This window comes from Balaenoptera acutorostrata, chromosome 14, assembly GCF_949987535.1.
Source record: "Balaenoptera acutorostrata chromosome 14, mBalAcu1.1, whole genome shotgun sequence".
NCBI classification, from domain to species: Eukaryota; Metazoa; Chordata; class Mammalia; order Artiodactyla; family Balaenopteridae; genus Balaenoptera; species Balaenoptera acutorostrata.
In genome coordinates this window covers 54,171,351-54,194,205 of record NC_080077.1, presented here as the reverse complement: position 1 = coordinate 54,194,205, position 22,855 = coordinate 54,171,351, and the positions used below count along the sequence as shown (strand labels likewise).

Below are 22,855 nucleotides of genomic sequence, written 5' to 3'. Positions count from 1 at the left end.
ATTCTTTCTCTGGGTATCAGAAGCTTGACTTACCTGGGACTAGAGTAGAGTATAATACAGTTATGATGCTGGTGTAATAATGAACAAGTAGGTAAAAATGGGAAATGGCTTGATAAAACTTACTTTCAAATCTGGAAGTAAAGATCAGTAGCTCACTTGAGCCCACTGCAGAGACCTTACATTGGTCTTGTCTGTGAAAACTACTGTGGCTTACTGCTCTTACCACACTTATCTTCTTCACAGCTTAGCACTCCTGGCATTTTGATCCTTTCGCTCACTGAAGCTCACATCAGTCTGTCAAAACATCAAGAGGGAAAATCCCCAAACTGAATAGATGAATAAACACTTTTAATGTGAACAATCATATTCAGATCAACCTCTTTTGAAAAAATACAAGTCAGTGGGTTTTTTAATCCTTAAGTAACTCAAATATGACTATTTTTTCTGCCTTACTAAAATGGCACTTTTCATTTTATTGACATTAGCCAAGTATTTGCTACTTGCTTCTATTTTTTTCTGATCCTATGGGTACCCTATGTTTTTCTGTTTGATTGAGGCTTATACTTTCCATTCCAGAATATCTGATCTTTGACTAACTTTATCTCATCCTGTGGATAAGTCTGCTGCTTAGTGAAAATCATAAAAGGAAAAAGGAAGCCGTGAGCACTAGCAGGATCTCACCACACATTCGTACAATTTTTTTTTTTTATGAGAAAAACATTCATCTTTATTTTGGAAGCTAAAACCATTATTGTAGGATACTGTCTTTTAGCATACTCAAACGGGTCAACATTCAATATGAACAGCAAGCTAGCTCACAAGAAACAAAGTGTAATGCACAAGTACGTTCAGCTGGTAGAATCCCAGCAGCGTGGTAATAAAGTGCAGCAAAAATTTCCTTATTTGAATAAGAACTCTAGTAACCTCTGAATATTTTTGGTAAAGTTAAGGAAAAGCTATTGCAGTCTGGAGATTGGTAATCTTTAAACTTCAAAGACTGGCTACCAGGGACCACCGTGAAACATTAGACCTGAGGCCAATGAAAAACACTAGCTTGAAAAGGAATGGGTTTTTCCAAAAAAATGTAAAATTATACAGATGCTTAAGATACTATGATTTGACAGATTTACAGTGATAAAACAGCAATGATAAATGGCAACATTATTTATACTTTTAGTGTAAATAACACAGATTTAAAAATCGGCAGCAAGAAATTCTATGACAGCTCCTGAGGCAAGTTATCCTATGCCCTACACCCATTCCATGCCAATGATGACCAGTCTGAAAGGTAACACACAGAGTAAAAACAGTGATCTAATGTATGTGAGTCAGAAAGTACTGGAAAAGTGACAAAATTGTATGTTATTAAATGACAAAACATATTTAGAGGCTTTATTTAAAAATCTCTCACTGTTCATTATCAAAGTTACAAGATTGCATACCAATAGACAGACTGTAAACATAGGAAATTTTCATTAAGGAAAGATGGGTTTACTGTAATTTGATCTTTTACAAAAAATTACTGAAAGTTATTGATAACAGAATTTCTCTTTTACTTTCTTAAGTCTAATTCTCTTGAAAATTAAACCAATGTTTCCACTCCCTTGAGCTAAAGTTCAACCATGGTCACCTTAGGAAATACCCCTGTTTATTTGTTAATCAGAAATACAAATTGAGTGGCACATATTTCCATTTTCTTCTTAGGCCAAAGGCTTCAGCTTCATTATATTTTACAAGAAAACAGAAGACTTGCAGTGGTCCTGTAAAGTCTTTCATGTCGCAGCTGAGGTTTAATGACGGCAGCGGAGGAAAGCAGTGGTGATGCAAAGTAAGACCAGCCCAAGTACCCTTATCTGACATGGAATCTTTTTCCTGTTTGGCTTGTAGCAGTGTTTCTGGTCAGGTTGCCTCCACCAAACCTGATTGAAGCAGAAAGGTGACATGCTCTGGTAAATCCTGTTTAAGGGTGATTCCGTTCAAGCAAATGGTTGATCCTTCAATCTGTTGGTTGCGGGATGATACTAATATGAAGAAAATTATCCGGGTAGCTCAGATGTTCACTCAGCCACTGCAAAGGTGTTTCCAACATTGGTTCAATTCCATGAATCATCACTTGATTCTTTTTTTCCCCATCTATTCCAAGAAAGAAATCCAACAATAATCGATGAGTCAAAACAGTTGAAGAAAAAATAATCTGCTGCCTTTGAGAATCCTCAGTGAATTAAATGGATTTTTACTGCTTTAACAGGTTAAAAACCTGGTCTGTTTCCTGAGCAGGAAATGTGGACATGGAGAAAGTTCAAATGTTGCAATATGTATCACCCAAAACAGAAACCTGAGGGTTACAATGAATTCTGATAAAAATTCTGTTGCTATATGTGAAAGTATTCATTCTTTCTTAATTACTGTGCTTACCTAAGATTGACGTTAATGAAACCATAGTGGAGAAAACAGCCCATTGTACCCACTGACCAAAATTTATTTTAGTTACACATTAAAAACTGTACTATACGGCTATGAAAAATGACAGGTGTGTGAAGTAGGTCAATACATATTTAAAACATACAAAACAGAAATGTGTCTAGAAGTCATCAAGAATAAGATCAGTGTTTAGGAAGATGTTTAATAAAACAGATGGGAGCTGTAAGTTAATTTTCAATAAAGCTGTTCATATATGTATGGGAAAATTTTAGAGACACTATTAGAAGAAGAGTTAAAGTTTTAATGAGAAGGAACTGGGAGTCTGACTCAGGGATTTCTGTTTCAGAGTACTGAAACCTGATTGATTTTTGTTAACGCCCATTCGCTAATTAAAAGGGTGCTGAAATTCACACTCTTCTCTGAAGTTCAAATTTTATTTCAAATTAAATTTAAGATTAGTTTTGTGTCTTTTATGATTTTTGTATGATATACTGACGATCTTTAAAGAAAACGGAAGCATGCTTGGTTGCTATAGAAAAACAAAGTAAAACCAAACTCTTTTTGAAAAAAACAGAAAACAAAATAAAACAAAACAAAGAACCTTCAAGAAACTTTGTATCACTCCTTTAGCACAATTCTTGGTTTGTCTCTTTTAGTCTCTTCAATCTACAACATCTAAATCTCTCAGCTTCCTGGACACAGAAGACAGCAAGGAAACGGGGAATTCATGGAACTGTATGAGAGGGAAATACCCTATTTTTCCTTTCTGCTCTGTTCAAAATGACTTTTGCATCCCTAGTGCTCTAATGTCTAGGCAAAGTGGGCTGATGATGTATGGTGATAATGGCTTGGCCGGCACCTGAAACAAGAGACGCTTTTAAAGAAACTCCCTACTAGAGGCAGCACAGTCCTGGGCAGTGACAGTCAACAGACTGACAGTGAGAGGACACAAAAACACTAGAGAATTGCTAAAAGAATGCCCAAAATAAAGACCTAACAAACATATTATCAACCCCAAAGATAACCAAATAAACGTCTCCAAAAAACCCTGAATCACTGTGTCATAGCTTAAAACAAGTTTGGAAAAAGATATCACCTTATAACACCACTAACTTAAAAAAATTCTCTCATTGTTTTGATTTGTCCACCAATCTTTGTTGCATCTATACATACTTTTTACACAGTTGTGATCACAGTATTAATACAATGACTGGTTTCCATAAGGATGTGAATCATTTATAACTAAAAGATTAAGCTATATACAGAATACTATAGAAAGCACAGTATTAGTACTTTGAGAAGATTTTAAAATGTTGATATTCAAATGGATAAGCCCTCAGCTATCTGGAATGATTCATACTTTGTAAGTTCTAGACTGCCAAGGTTTCACTGTATTAAATCTTTCTTAGAATATTTAAAAACATTTCCGTTGTAGTTCTCTTTATATTCTTATTATATATTTCTTTGAAATACCTTAATAGTCTCAGAATCTTCCTCCTACTTAGCACTGAGTCAAAAAAAAAAAAAATGAAAAGAGCAGTGGTGTAAGAGTCAAAGTTCCTTATCTGTAAAGTTCTTCCTTAAGCAGTGTCACCTTTGGATACTATGAGATAGAGCTGAATATCCAAAATACTCTGCCTGAGGCAGCATGTAAATGTGGGAGCAAATACAATGTGGCACACTGACGCATGGTACGTCTGAAAGGCAAAAGGCTAACCCTGTTACACGAGAGGACAGTTTAAGAACTGTACAGCAGAAGCTGGAGAACATAAGCACAATGCAAACACTTTGTAAAACAAACCCAGTAAATCACATTATCAGAAACCTGAATAGGCAGTCCTGATTCTCTGGTTTAACCTGGGGCCACTTTTAATCTGGAACATAAACGTGTCGCTAAACACAGACAACTAAGCAAGTGATCTAGACTGTCATATCCCTCAACACAACCGTTTAAGATTTTAAATATATAATTTTGTCACTGCTTACATTTGTCCAAATATTTCACCTGTGTATATTTATCTTTTTGGTTTTCTGACTTTCTCTGATAATGTAACTCTCACCAGAAGGATTCTTAGAATGGGACAGCAGTTTCCTTGAAACTATTAACTAAAACTTCTCTCTCACTTATCACTGTATCCTCAGTGCCTAGCGTGGTGCCTGACAATAAATGTTTTCAGAGCTTGGATCATTTTGCTGCTGGTAAGACACACTATCAAAATTAATGTTTTGAAAATAGCTTCTAATGACTACCACTACTATGTAGAAGAGCTCTACTGATAAAGACAGTTTTGGTTATTAAAACAACAAAAAGTCAAAATGTTTCCAAATAAGCCAAGAAGTATATATGCCATCACCAAAATTGATGCTACTGCGAATAACAACAAAGCATGACTGGACATTTTGGCAATATCAAAACTAACAAGACTAAACAGTAAAAATTTAGCAGATTTTTTTTTTCCCCTAACAGAAAGGAAACACTTGATGATACTGCTACTAAAGTAAATCGTGTTTTTGGTAAATATATCTTTGTGTTTCAAAATGGGAATCTAGAATTTAATACTTGGGAATAAGAAATATGTCACTACAGAGTAAATGACTCAGGAGAAATATGTTACTCCACATCCCACCCACTCAGATTTTTAAAAACGTTAGTCTGATGCTTTAAAGTAGGCAAACGTTTGAGACAGTTATCAAGTGAACTCATTCTATATGAAATTTTCACATACAGGGCACTTTTGGGGGTAACTTTTGATTTGGATATAATTTCAAACATAGAGAAAAGTTGCAAGAATAGCACAAGGAATTCCTCTTCACCCAGAGTCATCAACTGTTTACATTTTTAGCCCATTTGCTTTATCATTCTGTGTATATATATAACTACTTTCTGAATCATTTGAGAGTAAATTAGAAACAGAGTCCTTTACCTTTAAATACTTCAGTATATACTTTCTAATAAAAATATTCTTTTATATAACCATAGTACAGTTATCAAAATAAAAAACATTAACATTGATATTATACTATTATGTAATCATTTCAAATGTTATTAACTATCCTAATTATTTTTTTCTCCAGTCTAAGATCCAGTCCAGGAACCACACACTGCATTTAATTTTCAGGTCTCTATACTCTCCTTTAACTTGGACAGTTTTTAGCCTTTCCCTGCATTTCTTAACCTCGACAATTTTGAAGAATACATGTCATTATTTTGTAGACTGTCCACATAGCAATTTAAAAAAACAACTCTTTTAATTCATCTTGTAAATATAAGGACAGTCATTCATAAATACTTTGAGTTTGTGAATTAAGGAAAAGGACAGAAACAAATATCAGAGACAAGCATTTTCCTTGAGTAGCAATTAAATTCACTTTAAGAGTTAGATGTTAAATCTAAAGAGATCATATATCAATACAGAGAATATCACAATAAAATTTCATTTCTTATATTCATCTTACTTATAAGCCTCAGTATTATGAAAGATAAAAATATAAACACATCATATAATGTTTTATTATCACCAATACCCTAATAAAAACAAACTTAATTCTAGCATCTACTTTAAAGTGAGCATTTTAGAGCTGTGTGACATTTTAAGAAAAATATATTTAGACAGATTTTGGTTGTATGATTAAAACAGTAAGAATTACATATAGAAACAAAAAGAAGAAAGAAAATTCGTATTAGTTAACAAGTCATTAATGAAAATTATGAACTTTAAAAAAAGACATGAATTGGGAGGGAGGCAACTTGAATTCCAATTCTGATAATGAAGGACTCTGGGCAGAACTCATCTCTTTCCTTATATATAAAAAGAAGATGTCTGTCTAGATCTATGGTTTGCAAATCTGGCTGACCATCAGAATCATTTGGAAGATTTTTAAAAATACATAACCTCTCCAGACCTGAATCAATCTCTGGGGTAAAGTCTTTTTTTAAATGTTCCCTTAAATAAATTGCATAATAATATGGGTATAGAATTTTTCTTCAAACAAAATCTTATGCAGAAATATGTTAATATAAATGTTTCAGACATTACAGGAAACTTCTAAAAAAAAAAAAATCTTATGCAGAACCACAATATATAACACAGGTGCAGGTGGGGCAGCTTTGGTTGATGTGGGATTGAAGCCTGTCTCCCAAGTCCTGCTGCTTGCTGACTTATGATCCATGGCAGTTTGTGATTCAACTCCATGGGTCAGTTTGTAAAGCACTGGTCTAAAACAGAGGATTGGTAACATGTCTTCCAGTTCCAGTACATGAGATTTTTATGCCTAAACAGCAAAATATTTCTTTTTTGAGTTTAAACCAGCGTAATACACTAGTTTTTAATTCTTAGGCAACTCACTTAACCTTTTGAGTCCCAGTTTCCTCCTCCTACAGTGTAGATAAAGAATTCTAACCTCCAGGGTTGCAGAGAGGATCCAATGGGATATCCAAATAAAGCACTCAGCACAGAGCCCAGCACAGGGCTTGGACATAGTAGGCATTCAATAAAGTGAGTGATATACCAAAAGGTATATAAAAACTGTGGATTTAATTAAGTGACTGGCATGCAAAGGGCTGTGAGAATTTGGCCTCATGTTAATATACACTCTGCATTATTCAGACCCATTATTATGCAGTGTGTCACACGGATTTTATGAATGTGTTAAGAAAAGAAGAAAGAGAGAGATGAGAACAACAAAAAAACCCGAAGACTCTATCATTATGCAAACAACAAAATGAATGACATTTAAAAAAAGTCATAAAGCACTGTAAACCCTCTGGATAAATCTATTATTGCTCTAAATATGTATATTCAGCAGAGCACATCCTGGATAAGTCAAATGAGCCCTATTTTACTATGGTGATGTTACTTAATAGACTTTAGATATGGTTCTTATTTTATTTTAAAGATGAAAAATTCAAGTAGGGGGGGAAAAAACTCCCAAAATCTTTGTTATACATTTTAAAGTATATCATTATTTGAGGACTTAAGAGTATGTGATGAATCTGCTTTTTAGAGATTTCTATTGGCAATGGCTCACAGCCTTCCCCATCCCAATCTGCATTTTAGCCATTATTTTTAAGCCAATTATCAACAAGGAATATGACCTAAATGTCTTTAAAAACAGGTTACTTGAGATTCTAGAGAGATGCATGAGTTTCACTCTTACTATTAATATGTGTAACTAAATATGTGAAACTTCTTTGAATTTAAAGGAAGCTAGAGAAATGGATGATATATCTTTAAGGGAAAGTGCTTTTAATCAGAACATTTCAGATTGTAACTTGTTTTTTTAGTTCACACTTGTGAATATGGAATAACAGAAATCTAAGGCCAAAGGTTGCAACCACTGTGTTTAGATTTGTGGCTTCACATTTATATTTTACATAGTTCAGCAGAAAATGCCTTGATTTGCTATCTTGGAATGTGTGATGCTGAAGGTAAAACTTCTGAAAAATATTTGATACTTCTGAAAAACAGAGATAAACTTTTTTACTGTCACTATTCTGAACAATGTTGCTCTGACAAATTCTTTAACTTCTGATATGTTCATTAGTAAAACGCCAACTAATTGAGTCCATCGACATGAAAAACCACAGGCTGAAATCTGAAGTGCATACATCATGCTGAAGGATTTTGACTCAGCCTCAGCGATAATAGTCAGTGAGGTCAGGTCAAAGAGGGTTAAACCAAGCCAGGATATAGCCAAAGGAATACATCAAACGCTGATTTTAAAAGGGCAATTAATCTTAGACAGAAATGCTTCCTGGGGAATGAGATCTCAATCTTAAGAGCATACTACATGATGTAGCAGTAAAAATGAACATATACAAGCTTACAGAGCTTTTATCCTATGATCACAAACAGAAGGAGAGTGCTGTTTATCAGAGAAATACAAACCCATTTAAAAATACTTACATTAACTTCTTCCGGATCTATGCTCATTTAGTAGTATAGGTTTTAATGAACATAGAATATCACAGTTAATATATACCACCTATCTTTTCCCATGCGTAAGTTTTATCTTTATGTATATTTTTATTATTTCTGTCCAAAACATTACCAAAGGCTTGACTCTTAACATTTTGTATAAGATTTTTCAAAACATGTCTATGTTAATTCTTTCACTGACTTGTTTATAACTTTTATATTTCTTAATGAGGAGGTAATAAACCAAAATTTAAACTTAACCCCCCCAAATTAGCTATAATTATAAAAAGAACATTGTATTAAGTGACTGTGAGACCATTTACATAAACTGATTAAATGCCTCCTGATAAGATAAAAGTGTGGTACAAGTTAGAAATTAAAACTTGTTCACGTCAAGAAACCCCCCGCCCCCAAAAATAAAACTTTGAAAATATAGGTTCAAATGTTTTTGAACTAATTTTATAAAATGATCCAGTAATTCTAGTTGGGTGTAATAGGGCCCATTAATATTTGTCAATTATGAGTTACAGAATAGTTCAAAGCTAACTGTTTTATTTAAAATACAGGCAGTAATTACACTGTTTATATATGGTCAGGTTAAGGTCTCACAGGACTTGTTTTAACGAAGAGATGACTTGCTTTTAATTGCCTGCATGTTTTATTATTTTGTTAAGAGAATTGTTTTCTAGTGCTAAATATGAAATATTAATTATGTAAGATCTGTTCCCACTTTTGAAAGAGTCAAGTTAATTCATTTAACTTCTTGGGATCTAGGTAAAGGAAATCAGAGGCATCTCCTGACAGGCCCAGTAATCCCATCTTCACTAATGGAGAATAATGAAAATAATCAGTTTATTATTTCTTTCATTTTAGAAAAGACATATGTCAATGGGTTAAGTCATTAACAGATTCTGTAGCACCAAAATTAGTCCATGTTACCCATGTGATGGGACAAAGCACAGAGAAGGAGGGAAAATCAAACAAACAAGGCGAAGAGTTCGATTCAGTTTAGATTTGATGACATAATGATACATTTAAGAAAATATATTATAATTACCAATTTTAAAATAAGCCTCATAAGTTATTTCTGTCCAGACTTGAATATAGTAGATCTTTGTTGATGAGGGCTACATGTGAAGAACTTCTTGTATTACCACTGTGAATGACACTGTCTCATTTCTTTTACACCCAGAGAGAGAAAACAATGAAGAGTAGAGAGTGTTAGGATGAGACTGCAGTCCAATGACCCAGTCCCACATGGCAGGCTCACGGTACCTCAGTGGAGTTACAGATGGGCCTTCCAGGGCTACCTGTGAATAGCTGAAACTTCAAATAAATATGTGATTCGTTGCTTATAGTCTTCAATGAAAAGCTTTCACTAGCAGCAACACTTCCAGACCTCTTGCCTTAAGATTTTTCCTTTTTAACATATTTTAACAAGTATATGCTAGTCCAGCTGGCTGCAGTGACCATGGAGATAAGCTTACTTATGTCTTACCAGAGCATTCCTAATCACATCCAGAAGGTAATCTCTAAAAAAAGTTAAAAACTCAGTAGCATGGAACTCTTGCCATAACCTGAGGTATAAGCGGTTCCAACATCAGTTTACATTTAGAGCTCATCCTACATCTATATCTTCTGTGCAGAGGCTGAATATCAACACGTACTTATCTCTGCAGAGTGGGATTATCAACAAATGACAACAAGAAAAAACAAAACTGGTTCTTGCTAACTCCACTTGGTAAATTTCTTATGAGTACGGTTATTTGTGAAAAAATACTAACAAAACCGTAAGAAAACAAAAAAATGTTAATTGTAAAACTGTGAAAAATATTAGATTATGAAATCTCACTTACACAAATCTTTTGTTCATTTAAACCCTCCAATCATCCTATCAGATGCGTAGCAGGTAACACCCTTATTTTATAGAGCAAGAACCATTAAAAAAAAAAGCAACTACTAAATGATCTTCTAAATCACTCAATCATACCTTTGTATGAAGGTACAAAAGGATACTAGAATGAAAACAAATTTTAAATGAGTGAAAAAAGAATTACTGAAACTGTAAAACGATTATTATTCTTACTCCTAAACCCTCATTCTGATGAAGTTTGGGGTTTGAAGGCTTTATGTTTCTGTGGCATGAACTGGCAAATTGAAATGCCACCTCTTTGGGGGTCAGTGTCATCATGCTGACAAAAGTGCCAATTTGAAGTTCAAACTTCAAATTGAAGGATCCGCCTTGGAAGAATAATGTGAGATTTAGATGTTTCTTTTCTCTAATTGCTTTATGTCTGAAAAAAGCTGTTACAACAAACAGTTGATTCACTTTATAAAACAATCTAATCATATGCTATGGGGCTAAGGAGAAAAAAATGCGAATGCACCATCTTTCCTTACTTTTTATAGAAACTATTCTGTGGTTTCTCATAAAGCATGTCAAAAATAAAGCAGTATAATTTTCAAGTTAGACTTCCTAAATGGGATATTATGACCCCCTAGCCTCAGTTGTTAAAATTATATTCTAATGTACTGACAAATAAAAGATCTGTACTAATAAAAGATTAGTACAAATAAGATTTGTACTAAAAAAGATTAGTACAAATAAAAGATCTGTACAATAAAAGACTTGTACAAATAAAAAGATTTGTACTAAGCAAATAAAGATCAATTTTAGTCACTTAGTTCCTCAATACTTTCCCCCTACATCTCTGACCTCATTGAAAATCTTGTCCACATTTATGGGAGAAAAGTAGAAAAATAAAGCTAGTCTTTCAGGAAATAGAGTAGGGACATTTTAGATCAGCATTTCAGACCAGACATTACCCCTGAGCAGCCAGCCCCTGGGTAGCTAGTGAAGGATTCTACTACAGTGGGACACTGTGACCTGGTCCCTCCTTTGCAACTAATTTCTGCTCATCTTTTAAGACTTAGCTCAGTCTTTATTGCCTACTCTGGAATGGGTAAGACAATAAATCTTCCTAATATCTTTTGCATATCTCCATTCCTACACATATCACATCTGTGCATCTTTCTGTCCACTCCAACTGGACTAAAGTTTTTTAAAAGCAGGGACATCTTAGTAACCCCAGTGTCAGAAGACAGTATGATGTGAAGAAACTGATGAATGAAAGCTACAACATCAAATGGAACCCAAAAGTTAAATGGTAGTTGGGAAGGGGCTCAAAGAGTAAATAAAATCCCAGGAAGCAGGGCAGAAATGGAAAAAGGCAAGCAGCAAGAAGACTGTACTTGCTGGTAAGAGAAATGCAGGGAACCCTGACTAATTTGCCACTGAATGTAAGCCTTTCCCTACACACACACTCCATTGGTACAATACCAAATATAAATTCAGGATTACAAGAGCCCAACTGTTACAGAGGCCTGATCAACCGGAACTTTGAAATAAACTTATAAAAGTGAGAATGGACATTGTTATTTTTATAACCCTAACTTACTAGGTTTTTATATATTACATTAGAAAATTGAGCAATGAAACATGATTGGGCAAAGCTTGTAAGAATTTTGTATTCTCCAAAGTAAAATAATAAAAGCTATGATTTTTAGTTTTAGGTTTTTAAAAGTTTTTGTATGTTGTTTCTAAATGGACAAAGAAAGAAATTTCACTTCAAGCCTGCTACAGAAGCTTAGCTCTCTGAGTCATTTTAACTACTGCTGACACCACAGAAAAAATTTACCTGAGTTCACCTTTGGTTACTTCCTGTTATCCTGGCTAACTTATCTAGCCACTTACAAAACAAAAAAGGAAACACATAAAGCAGCTCATTGTTAGTTACCAGAATAATGACCTAAAGCACGTCTTCATGCCTATTAGTACATTCTACCTTCATATGATGAAATAATGTAAAATTCCCTCATGCATGAATCACTTGTTGTAAGGAGTAGTAGACAATGGTGCTGCATAACTTTTATGAAGCACTTTCTCTTGTAATCATGTGATGACAGCTAGTTCTTATCCATACACACCCAATCTTAAAGTCTTTCACTTTCAACTTAAGTTGGGCGCAGGTGTTTCAAAATGCTTCACGACGGACAATATCACAGGTGTACTGAACCAGACAGTAAAGATTTTTACTGAAAGAGTGACTTGATGTTTTGAATACTCCCCATAGATCCTGAAATGACTGACAGTTATTTTCCAATGAGGTGACAAAAGGAAGAGGCAAATAAAATTTTTTCCAAAGATAAGATACTGGTGTTAGAAATGTGGCCTCCTCCTGGTATGAAAGGTACCATCAAGAGTACCTCAAAAGTATAGGTACTATTTATATCATTTCAATGAAGTATGTGTATGGTATGTGTATGTTCCCTGATGGATACAAGCATGTGACAGTTTGGGTGGGAAGAAGTCTGTCACAGAAAGATATCCGCCTAAGAGGCAGGTTAGTGGATTAATGCTGTGAGTGGCTACCTCACTGCCCTCCCTTTAAAAAAAAAACAAAAACAAGGGGAGTCACCTTGTGTATTCTTTAGGAATGGATGGGCAGGTAGGGCAGGTTAAAAATTTAGGAGAGGGCTTCTCTGGTGGTGCAGTAGTTAAGAATCCACCTGACAACACAGGGGACACGGGTTCGAGCTCTGGTCCAGGAAGATCCCACATGCCACAGAGCAACTAAGCCCGTGAGCCACAACTACTGAGCCTGAGCTCTAGAGCCCATGAGCCACAACTACTGAGCATGCGAGCCACAACTACTGAGCCCGTGAGCCACAACTACTGAAGCCCACGTGCCTAGAGCCCGTGCTCCGCAACAAGAGAAGCCACCACAATGAGAAGCCCGCACACCGCAACGAAGACTAGCCCTCGCTCGCCACAACTAGAGAAAGCCCACGCGCAGCAGCAAAGACCTAACATAGCCAAAAATAAACAAAATAAATAAATTTTTTAAAAATGTTAAAAAAAAAATTTAGGAGAGAATAAAGAGTCTTTAAAGGAATAAAAAAGCCTCACAAATGTGTGTGCCATTCTTGTGCAGGACCACAGTAACTTTGTGTATGTACCGTGATCTGGGTGTAGGAATGGCAAAAAAGCACAAAGGTACATTCTGACAAATGTGTCAGCTCAAACCATGTGACCGCTTTTCATTTACATGTCACAGTGTCATAGACAGCATTTCATAAAGTCAACAAGAAGAGTAGCCAGAATTATACACAGGAACACTACAGTAACAACAGAAGCTCAGGTCCCTAATATCACACCAGGGAACACTGAAAGAAAGTGTAGGTCTTGCATGTAGGCCAGATTAGGTACTAAACACAAATCATAGAATAAATTGAGTTAGGAAAAAGCAAACATTTCAGAATGTTATTTTAAAGTAAACAAAAAAGTGAAAAGATTGAAAAGGTGAAAATGAAAATAAATGGTAGCATAGTAAAGTGGAAAAACCAATGGACCAGGAGATGAGACCTGAGTTCTAAACTTAGTTCTACAATTAAGCAGCTAAGAGACCTTTAGCAAATCATCTAAAAAACTAAGAGACTGAACTGAAATAACTCTAAGGTTCAACAGTTATATGATTCTTTAAAGATGCCAAATACAAAATTAACACCCAACCAATTTCTTCCTGCTCTCGGTCCACTAAGGTTTTCTCTCATCATTCTGTGGATTTGTTGATAACTGTGCCGCCAGTTGGGGGGCTAGCGCCTTACAGTAGAACAGTTTTATTAAGGTTTTGAGTCTTATTGTGATGTTCTCACTAAATAGTCAAGGATTTTATAAAGAAGTACATTTTACATGACATAATGTTCTGGAAAGAAGATTGTCAAAAAACATCTAAGAAAAGTACAATCAGGTAGCCACTTCAACATTAAGCTTTAGCTTAAATTTCAATTTATTCTTAATTGATAAAAGCATTTTTTCGATGTTCTTTAAAATACTGCAAAGTACTCAAAAAGAAAGAAAAATACAGTGCAGAGAAATGAATAACTGAAGGCCAATGCTTGCAGTGGGGGCAGCCTGTGGGTCCCGTCTCTGACAGCAATAAAAATGATTAATCTCTTAATTATACTTCAAATGGAAAAACTAGTCTATATTCCCGAATCTTCAAGAATGTAGCAAAATAGACATTAAATAGATTTTAAAAACACACACAAAACCCCTACAGCATGGATCAAATGAACTGGAAAAATAAGATTATTCCTAAAGTTACTGGGAATATCCCAGTCCAAATTTCTATAACTTGAGTTCAAAATGAAAAAGTTTACTTAACCATCTCTGTGAGGATTTACAGGAAAATGGCAACAGTGGTTGTCTCTGGAGAGCGGAACTGAGTCAGGGTTTTATGTATAGGAGTTGAGATAGAGACTTTTCACTAAATTCCTTTATAAACTTTTAGATTTTGGAACTATACAAGTGTATTGTCTACTAGAAAAAATATTTGATTATTTAACTGAACACATGTATAAAAAACCTTGATAAATAGGACTTCATCAAAATAAAATATTTTTTACTCTTCAAAAGAAAATGAAAAGGTAAGTCTCAGACTAGAAGAAAATAATTACAAACCATGTCTGGTAAAGTACTTGTATGACGAATATATAAATAACTCTCAAAACTCATGGATTATATGATATATAATCCATGAAAAAAATGAGACAAGGATTTACATAAGACATTTCATCAAATATATCCATGAGTAACAATAAGCACATGAAAACACTCAACATCATCAGTCATTAGGGAAATTTTAAAAAACCAACGTGAGATACCACTACACAACACTAGGATGGCTATAATAAGACAAAAAACATATACATTGATAAAGATGTGAAGAACCTGGAATCCCCATTCATTGCTGGTAGAACTGTAAAATGGTGCAGCCACTTTGGAAAAGTTTAGTAGCTTCTTAAAAAATTAAATATAAACTTACCATACAACCCAGCCATTCCGCTCCTAGGAATCTACCCAAGAAAAATGAAAACATATGTCCTGTATGTGGATGTTCAGAGCAGCATCATTCATAAAAGTGAAAAGGTGGAAACAACCCAAATGCCCATCAATTGGTGAATAAACAAAATGTGATACATACACCCAATGGAATACTACTCAGTAATAAAAAGGAACAAACTACTAATTTATACTACAATATGAATGAAACCCAAAAACATTATGCTAAGTGAAAAAAATCAGTTGCAATTTTGTATAGTTCCCTTTATGTGAAATATCCAAAAGAGGTAAATTACAGAGACAGAAAGCAGACCAGTAGTTGTCTATAATTGGCAGCAAGAGCAGAAATTAGCTACAAACAAGCACGTGGGAACTTTGAGGTGATGGAAATATTCCAAAACTAGATTGTGGCAATGGCTGCACAACTCTATAAATTTAATAAAAATAAAAATCACTGAATGGCAAAAAAAATTAGTTAACACAAACTCTTACTGAAAATGAAAACTACATAGCAATAAAGAAGATTAGGATTATAAGATAGTATTATCCTATTATTAGAGATGAGGATGTGTATGACAGTATCAAAAACCTTGACTAGTATAGTACAGTGGTGACAAATGACACAGTAAATATAGTTTACTATGTTTAGTAAACTATAAGGTTATTATAAGAGGTTATAACTAAGAGGTTATTTAGTAACCTCTTAAACCAATGAAACTTGCTCAATTTTCATAATTTTGAGTAGTGGTCAATGATCTTTTTTATCGATCCCTTCTGGAACTGGTTCTGATGGTATTTCAGATGCCCCTCTTCTCCCCTCCTTTTGAGCCTTTGTGTATTTTCAAAGTGCTAGATATACATAGGAATGCCAGGAAAGGCAAGCATATTTAATTAAGAAAAATAGTTATATTCACAGGCCAAATAGCACACATTTTGAGTTCCATATTCTTTGTTTAGTCTTTTAGGCTAGAATATCAACATTCCTCTCAATCCTACTATTTCTAATTCTACTTAATAGGCAAACCATTTCCATAGATACTATATGATTCTTGAACTGTGTGATATAGTTACAAGTCATATAAATAATACTGCCATTACCACAACTTAGGATATATTAATAAGAAACACAGCATTATCTACTGAAGTATTACCTTTGTATTTACTAATGCCTTACCTCTTCCCATAAAGATTTAAAGTGGCAAGTTTTAAATGTTTTTCTATATGATAAATCCAAGTCTAGGCAATATATTAACAAATACAGCAATATGCCACTGAAATTTCCCCTACAGCTTAGTGTAACCAATAATAAGACAAGTCATTCAGTAACAGGGTGATGGTCAAATTATGGTACATTGATATGAAGGACCATAGTGCTGGTATTTAAAAACATAGCTTTAAAGAATTTTTAATGACTATCATGTTATGTTAGGTGAAAAAAGCAGCAGGACATATACTTTTTTTTTTTTTTTAATAAATTTATTTATTTATTTTTGGCTGTGTTGGGTCTTCGTTTCTGTGCGAGGGCTTTCTCTAGTTGCTGCGAGCGGGGGCCGCTCTTCATCGCGGTGTGCGGGCCTCTCACTGTCACGGCCTCTCTTGTTGCGGAGCACAGGCTCCAGACGCGCAAGCTCAGTAGTTATGGCTCACGGGCCTAGTTGCTCCGCAGCATGTGGGATCTTCCCAGACCAGGGCTCGAACCCGTGTCCCCTGCATTGGCAGGCAGATTCTCAACCACTGCGCCACCAGGGAAGCCCAGGACATATGATTTTATATACCCACCCCCCCCCCTCAAATATTCAAGTGTATATCTGCATGTGTGTGTTAATAGTGGCCTCTATGAGTTAGGGGTCTATAGCATTTCCCCCCTAGTTTTCTGCATTTTCCAAGTGTTCCTTATGTTGCAATTAAGAAAAGAGAACTGTGATTTTTATATTTTTCCTCTGCTTACAGGAAAACAATCTTAACCTAAGCTACAAAATGAGGACTACAAAACAGGACAAGTTCTTGACTGGACTTGTGAAATGTTAAAGCCTCAGAGAACAATGTTGAGTAAAACATTAAAGAGTAGCAAAAAATTCAAATAAAATACGCATCCATTATTCAATATTTTGAATTTTAAAATATCAACCAAAGGCAAGACCTTTTTTTTTTTTTTTTTTACTATCTCTTATTCCTTTAGAATGAAGAAACACAATGCAAGATTAAAAATAATGTTTACCAGGGCTTCCCCGGTGGCGCAGTGGTTGAGAATCTGCCTGCCAATGCAGGGGACACGGGTTCAAGCCCTGGTCTGGGAAGATCCCACATGCCGTGGAGCAACTAGGTCCGTGAGCCACAACTACTGAGCCTGCACGTCTGGAGCCTGTGCCCCACAACAAGAGAGGCCGTGACAGTGAAAAGCCCGCGCACCACGATGAAGAGTGGCCCCCCTTGCCACAACTAGAGAAAGCCCTCACATAGAAACAAAGACCCAACACAGCCAAAAAAATAAATAAAATAAATAAAAATAGCATTCAAAAAATAAATAAATAATAATGTTTACCAGAACTGAATTCACAAATGAAAGACGCAAGGCCCCAGAAATATAAGACAGTAATTTTAAAAGTATATTTTAGTTTGCTAAAGGGAGTGAAATTCTTATTCTCTTAGTGTCAATAATTTATAAAATAGTAAGTTAAATATTAAGTGCTTCTATTTCAAAAGATTTTTCCTTACAAGATAATGCAAATATCTTCCTGAAGTAACTAATAAATGTTATTTATAAATATAGAATGCTTATGTTACTTCAGTAACAAAGAGAAATGAAAGAAATGTTTTAATGTTGCTGATTATATTACCTTCAGGAGCAACTGCAGAAGGACAGACTTCTTTGAGGAGATCTCCTAGTGTATGCAATTGTCCATCTGTAGCCACAGGACGAAAAAGCTTCTGAATGAAAGGCCGTTCAGTTGTTGTCTATTTGAAAAATGAAAAAAGATTTCAAACAATTAAGTCTCTGTTGCTGCCAATTATGAACTAATAGATCAGAAATTTAAAGCTGGCATTAGATGTCTTCTGATATAGTGTAATCAGAAGCATATAACATCACAAATGTGGTATTATGGCCCAAAATGCTTAACACAAACTCAAATAAATCTAACCACAGGAAGCAATAAAACAAATTCAGAACGTGCAGCATTCTAAACACAGCTGGCCTGAACACTTCAAAAAAGTCAAAGGCATTAAAAAAATAAAAACAATACAAAAAGATTAAAAGAGACTGACAAGATTTAACAACTAAATACAAAACACGAAGTCTGACTGAATACTGGATTGGAGAAAGAAATTTAAAAAGATCAGCTATAGGGCTTCCCTGGTGGCGCAGTGGTTGAGAATCCGCTTGCTAATGCAGGGGACACGGGTTTGAGTCCTGGTCTGCGAGGATCCCACATGCCGCGGAGCAACTACTGAGCCCGTGAGCCACAACTACTGAGCCTGCGCGTCTGGAGCCTGTGCTCCGCAATGGGAGAGGCCACGACAGTGAGAGGCCCGCGCACCACGATGAAGAGTGGCCCCCGCTCGCCACAACTGGAGAAAGCCCTCGCACAGAAACGAAGACCCAACACAGCCATAAATAAATTAAAAAAAAATAAATTTATAAAAAAAAAAAAAGATCAGCTATAAAAGACATTTTTGGAATAAATGGGGAAATACGAAATGAACATTAGATAATATTATTAAATTAATGTCAAATTTCTTAGGTGTGATAATGTTTATAAGGACAATATCCTTATTGTTAAGAAATTCATGATCCAATATTTAGGAGTAAGGTACCATGATGTCTGAAACCTACAGTCCAATGGTTGGGGGAGGGGAGTGAGAAAGAGTATGTGTGTAGAAAGAGACAGCAAATGTGAAAAAATGTTAATTACTGGTGAATCCAGGTGAAGGGTATTATATGGTCTTAGTTGTTTTATTATTTTTTCTTTTCTATAGGTTCAACAAATTTCAAAATAGTAGATGTATTTCCTCTGACAATTGTTATTAGCACTATGTCATAATTTATTGCTAATAATTTCAACGTCTTACCCATTCAGAAAATTAGGTTTAAGTTTCTCAAACTCCCTCTCCAGAAGCACGACAACAGTGATGAAGCCTCCCCATGACAGACTGCAGAGGCTCTGGAATCAGCCAATCTATGAGTAAATAGCACTGTCGTTTATGAGTTCTATGATCTTGCACCCAGTTTCTTTGGAAATTTGGGACATTCCATACCCCTTAAGTTTATTCCGGGAATAGGAGAACTGCCAAGAACAGAATAAGTAAATGATAAGGAGAATAATACCCACCACAACTCTTAACTGCTATTTCATTTTAAGATGCTAAGTTTTTGTTTTAAGCTTCCTGGAATGAAAAACCATAAAAACCTACAGGAACAGAGTAATACGTTATATTTTATAAGAAAATGATTTCAAATACCTAGCCATTAGAGACAAGTTTTTGGTTTGTTTGTTTGTTCGTTTTTTAATTAACTAGTTTATTTAGGATGCACCGGGTCTTAGTTGCGGCATGTGGGATCTTCGTTGCGGCATGTTTAGTTGCAGCATGAGGTATCATTAGTTGTGGCATGCATGTGGGATCTAGTTTCCCAACTAGGCATATAACCCGGGCCCCCTGCATTGGGAGCGCAGAGTTTTACCCCCTGGACCACCAGGGAAGTCCCTGTTTGTTTGTTTGTTTTTAAATCACAGAGGTATATCTCAACTTCTTCAAGACAACTTTTACCAGATTTGGTAAAAAATCATCTGATTTTAAGTGCAGACATAAACTACGATGTAAGAAAAGCTAGATGTGGTGCAAGCATGTGAGTACCTCTCCTGGCTTTACACTGTGTGTTCAGTGAATACATAATAAATGTTAAAAACAGTGTTACAATAATACAGTTGAGCATATATGGAAAGTATGAAAAAAACTAAAATTTTAATAAATATACACTGAATATAATGCAATTCACTTCACTAATTGAACTCTTCATTTTTTAAAAGTATGATTGAACAGGGAACTCTACTCAATACTCTGTAATGGCCTATACGGGAAAAGAATCTAAAAAAGAGTGGATATATGTATTTGTGTAACAGATTCACTTTGCTGTACACCTGAAACTAACACAACATTGTAAATCAATTATACACCAATAAAAATTTTTTTAAAAAAGTGTGATTGATATCCTTCAATTTAGGAAGCTCATACTTTTCCCACAGGTGAAACTGAGAATGATATCATGCACAATCAAGGATTAACTATGTTAAGATAATAAAGGTTAGAAGAATTCAGAGAAAAAAGAAATGAATAGGAGACTGCAGTAATAATTTAAAATAGCCACCACCCACTTAGGGCTTTCTATCTTCCAGGCAATGAAGAGGCTTTTAAGACTTTTTAGCAAAGGAAGTGACGTGATGAAAGAGGCTTTTTCTGAAGGCTAATGGAAAGCAGCTCTGTGTACAATGACTTGGTGAAGAGGTAACATCAGGATGATCGGTGAGAGGCTGTCTGAGTAATGCAAGCCTATGTGATGACAACTAGGACCCGGTCAGTAGAAAAGGAGGGGCAGGACTGTACCCCCAATTTAAAAAAAGTTAAAATGTATCATCCATGCTCTGATCTGAAAATACTAAGGTTTTCAGCAAAGCCAAATAAATCTTTTCAAGATTCATTCGCCCCTACTTAGCGACAGAACTATGAGGTGGCTTAGCTATAATAATATAATATATATTATAATAATTTGGAAAAAAATGCTAAACAGGAAAGGCCAAGTAGTCTTAGCTACACATTAAAAAACAGAAATTCTCCTCTATTCCCATTCCTAGAAAAAATGGCCTGTAATTTCTCTGTACTTCTCTTTTTTCAACTCTCCCAAAGTGGAGCAGTTATAATAAAGGTATAACTTCAACAACCTTTATAATGCTATTTGCTTGGGGGGAGGGGGAAAGCCCCAGTACTATTAACACATATTCTAAGTAAATTCTGTAGAATGGTAGCCAAGAAAACTCTCATCAAAGTAAACTGCTGTTCTTCAAATAATAAAAACCTTTATTAAAAACCCCAATAAAAAATCTAATAAACATTTTCTGTTTAACATTTATTCGAGTGCCTTTAAAAACTTACATTCTCGGGCTTCCCTGGTGGCGCAGTGGTTAAGACCCACCTGCCAATGCACGGGACACGGGTTTGAGCCCTGGTCCGGGAAGATCCCACATGCCGCAGAGCAACTAAGCCCGTGAGCCACAACTACTGAAGCCCGTGCACCTAGAGCCTGTGCTCTGCAACAAGAGAGGCCACCGCAATGAGAAGCCCGCACACCGCAACGAAGAGTAGCCCCTGCTCGCCACAATGAGAGAAAGCCTGCAAGTAGCAGCGAAGACCCAACGCAGCCAAAAAAAAAATTAATTAATTAATTAATTAATTTTTAAAAAATCATATTAAAAAAACTTATATTCTCATTCTTAAAAATTTAGTATGTTAGAAAAGAGCCATTAAGTGTCTGAGTAAGTTACACCAAAGATTATGAAAAGTACTCAATTTTGAGAGTTACTTATCCTTAAAACAAAAGCCCTCCACAGACAGATCAGGAATTCAACTACTGTACAGAGGTTCTGAAGGGCAGTGGGAATGAAGGGTAAATTCATGTAAATTTCTTAACAGATCTCATTAAACCTAAGTTGGAGTTAAGCAGAGAAGACTGAATTATGTTAGGAAGTATTTAAAAGCTATTTTCCTTTTGAATATAGCAAGAATTTTAAAAATACAAAAACTCCACGAACATGAATTCTTTAAACTTTGATTTAGTATACATAAAACCAGAGAATGCTAACAATATCCATGGTAATCTGAACCTTAGCCTGATCGATAAGAAAGCCACTGTAATAGAACTACACCACAACATTTAATCTAGCCATATATTTGTAAATATGCAAACTATTTCAGGGACTTTCACGAAACAGAATTACTTTCTCATGAGAAATAATATGACTTGGTAAAGTCATATTTGAAACTGCCCTTGCCAGTTTTTAAACTAAATATGTTAGTCATTTCTTAAACACATCAAATGTATATAAAACTGGGATGCTACTGGCTGGCTGTGCCCCAGCCCTTCTTTACTCAGGCGCCCTCATCACTGTAACAATAACTTTTTCCTGTATGGTAAAGTTATGCTGTTGATTTACCTTGGAGATATACTGAACAGAAGCAGAGGAACTAAATTTGTAAAAATTTTAAGTTAAATTTGTAAGATTTTACTGAATCAAGTTTGCACACATATGCATGAGTATAAATGGAGGTCATATCTACACTGCAGAGCATCTGAGATAAAATATATACACAGTACAATCATGGTACACACAACCACCTAAATACACACTAAAACACACGCTACCACCGCAACACTACCACCACCACGATCAACAGTTTTAGAGCACTGTAATGAATATTTTAACTTAATACTGTCCCAATTTAGCAGACTCAAATTTTATTTCTTTTTAGTTTTAATCTACTTTCTCTAAGTTCACTTGTCTAGATGCTAAAAGGTCCAGAATCATGAAATTCAGCTTATGTTGTAATGTTTTTATATGGCAAG

General features: G+C 35.1%; 1 protein-coding gene across 5 annotated transcripts in view; it reads right to left on the bottom strand.

The window, feature by feature from the left end:
• Positions 1-1,355: 1,355 nt before the first annotated feature.
• ATG5 (autophagy related 5) overlaps positions 1,356-22,855 on the bottom strand; it is a 119,417-nt gene continuing 97,917 nt past the window's right edge. For 4 of the 5 annotated variants that reach the window (XM_007190642.2, XM_007190641.3, XM_057528092.1 and 1 more), the window contains 2 exons: positions 18,081-18,198; positions 1,356-2,133 (listed from right to left, as the gene is read on the bottom strand). In XM_007190642.2, coding sequence (XP_007190704.1) covers positions 1,997-2,133; positions 18,081-18,198 — 255 coding nt within the window. In that variant the 3' untranslated portion in view covers positions 1,356-1,996. Of the gene's footprint in view, positions 2,134-18,080; positions 18,199-22,855 lie in introns of those variants that run through there. The other variant, XM_057528093.1, reaches the window with a different exon arrangement.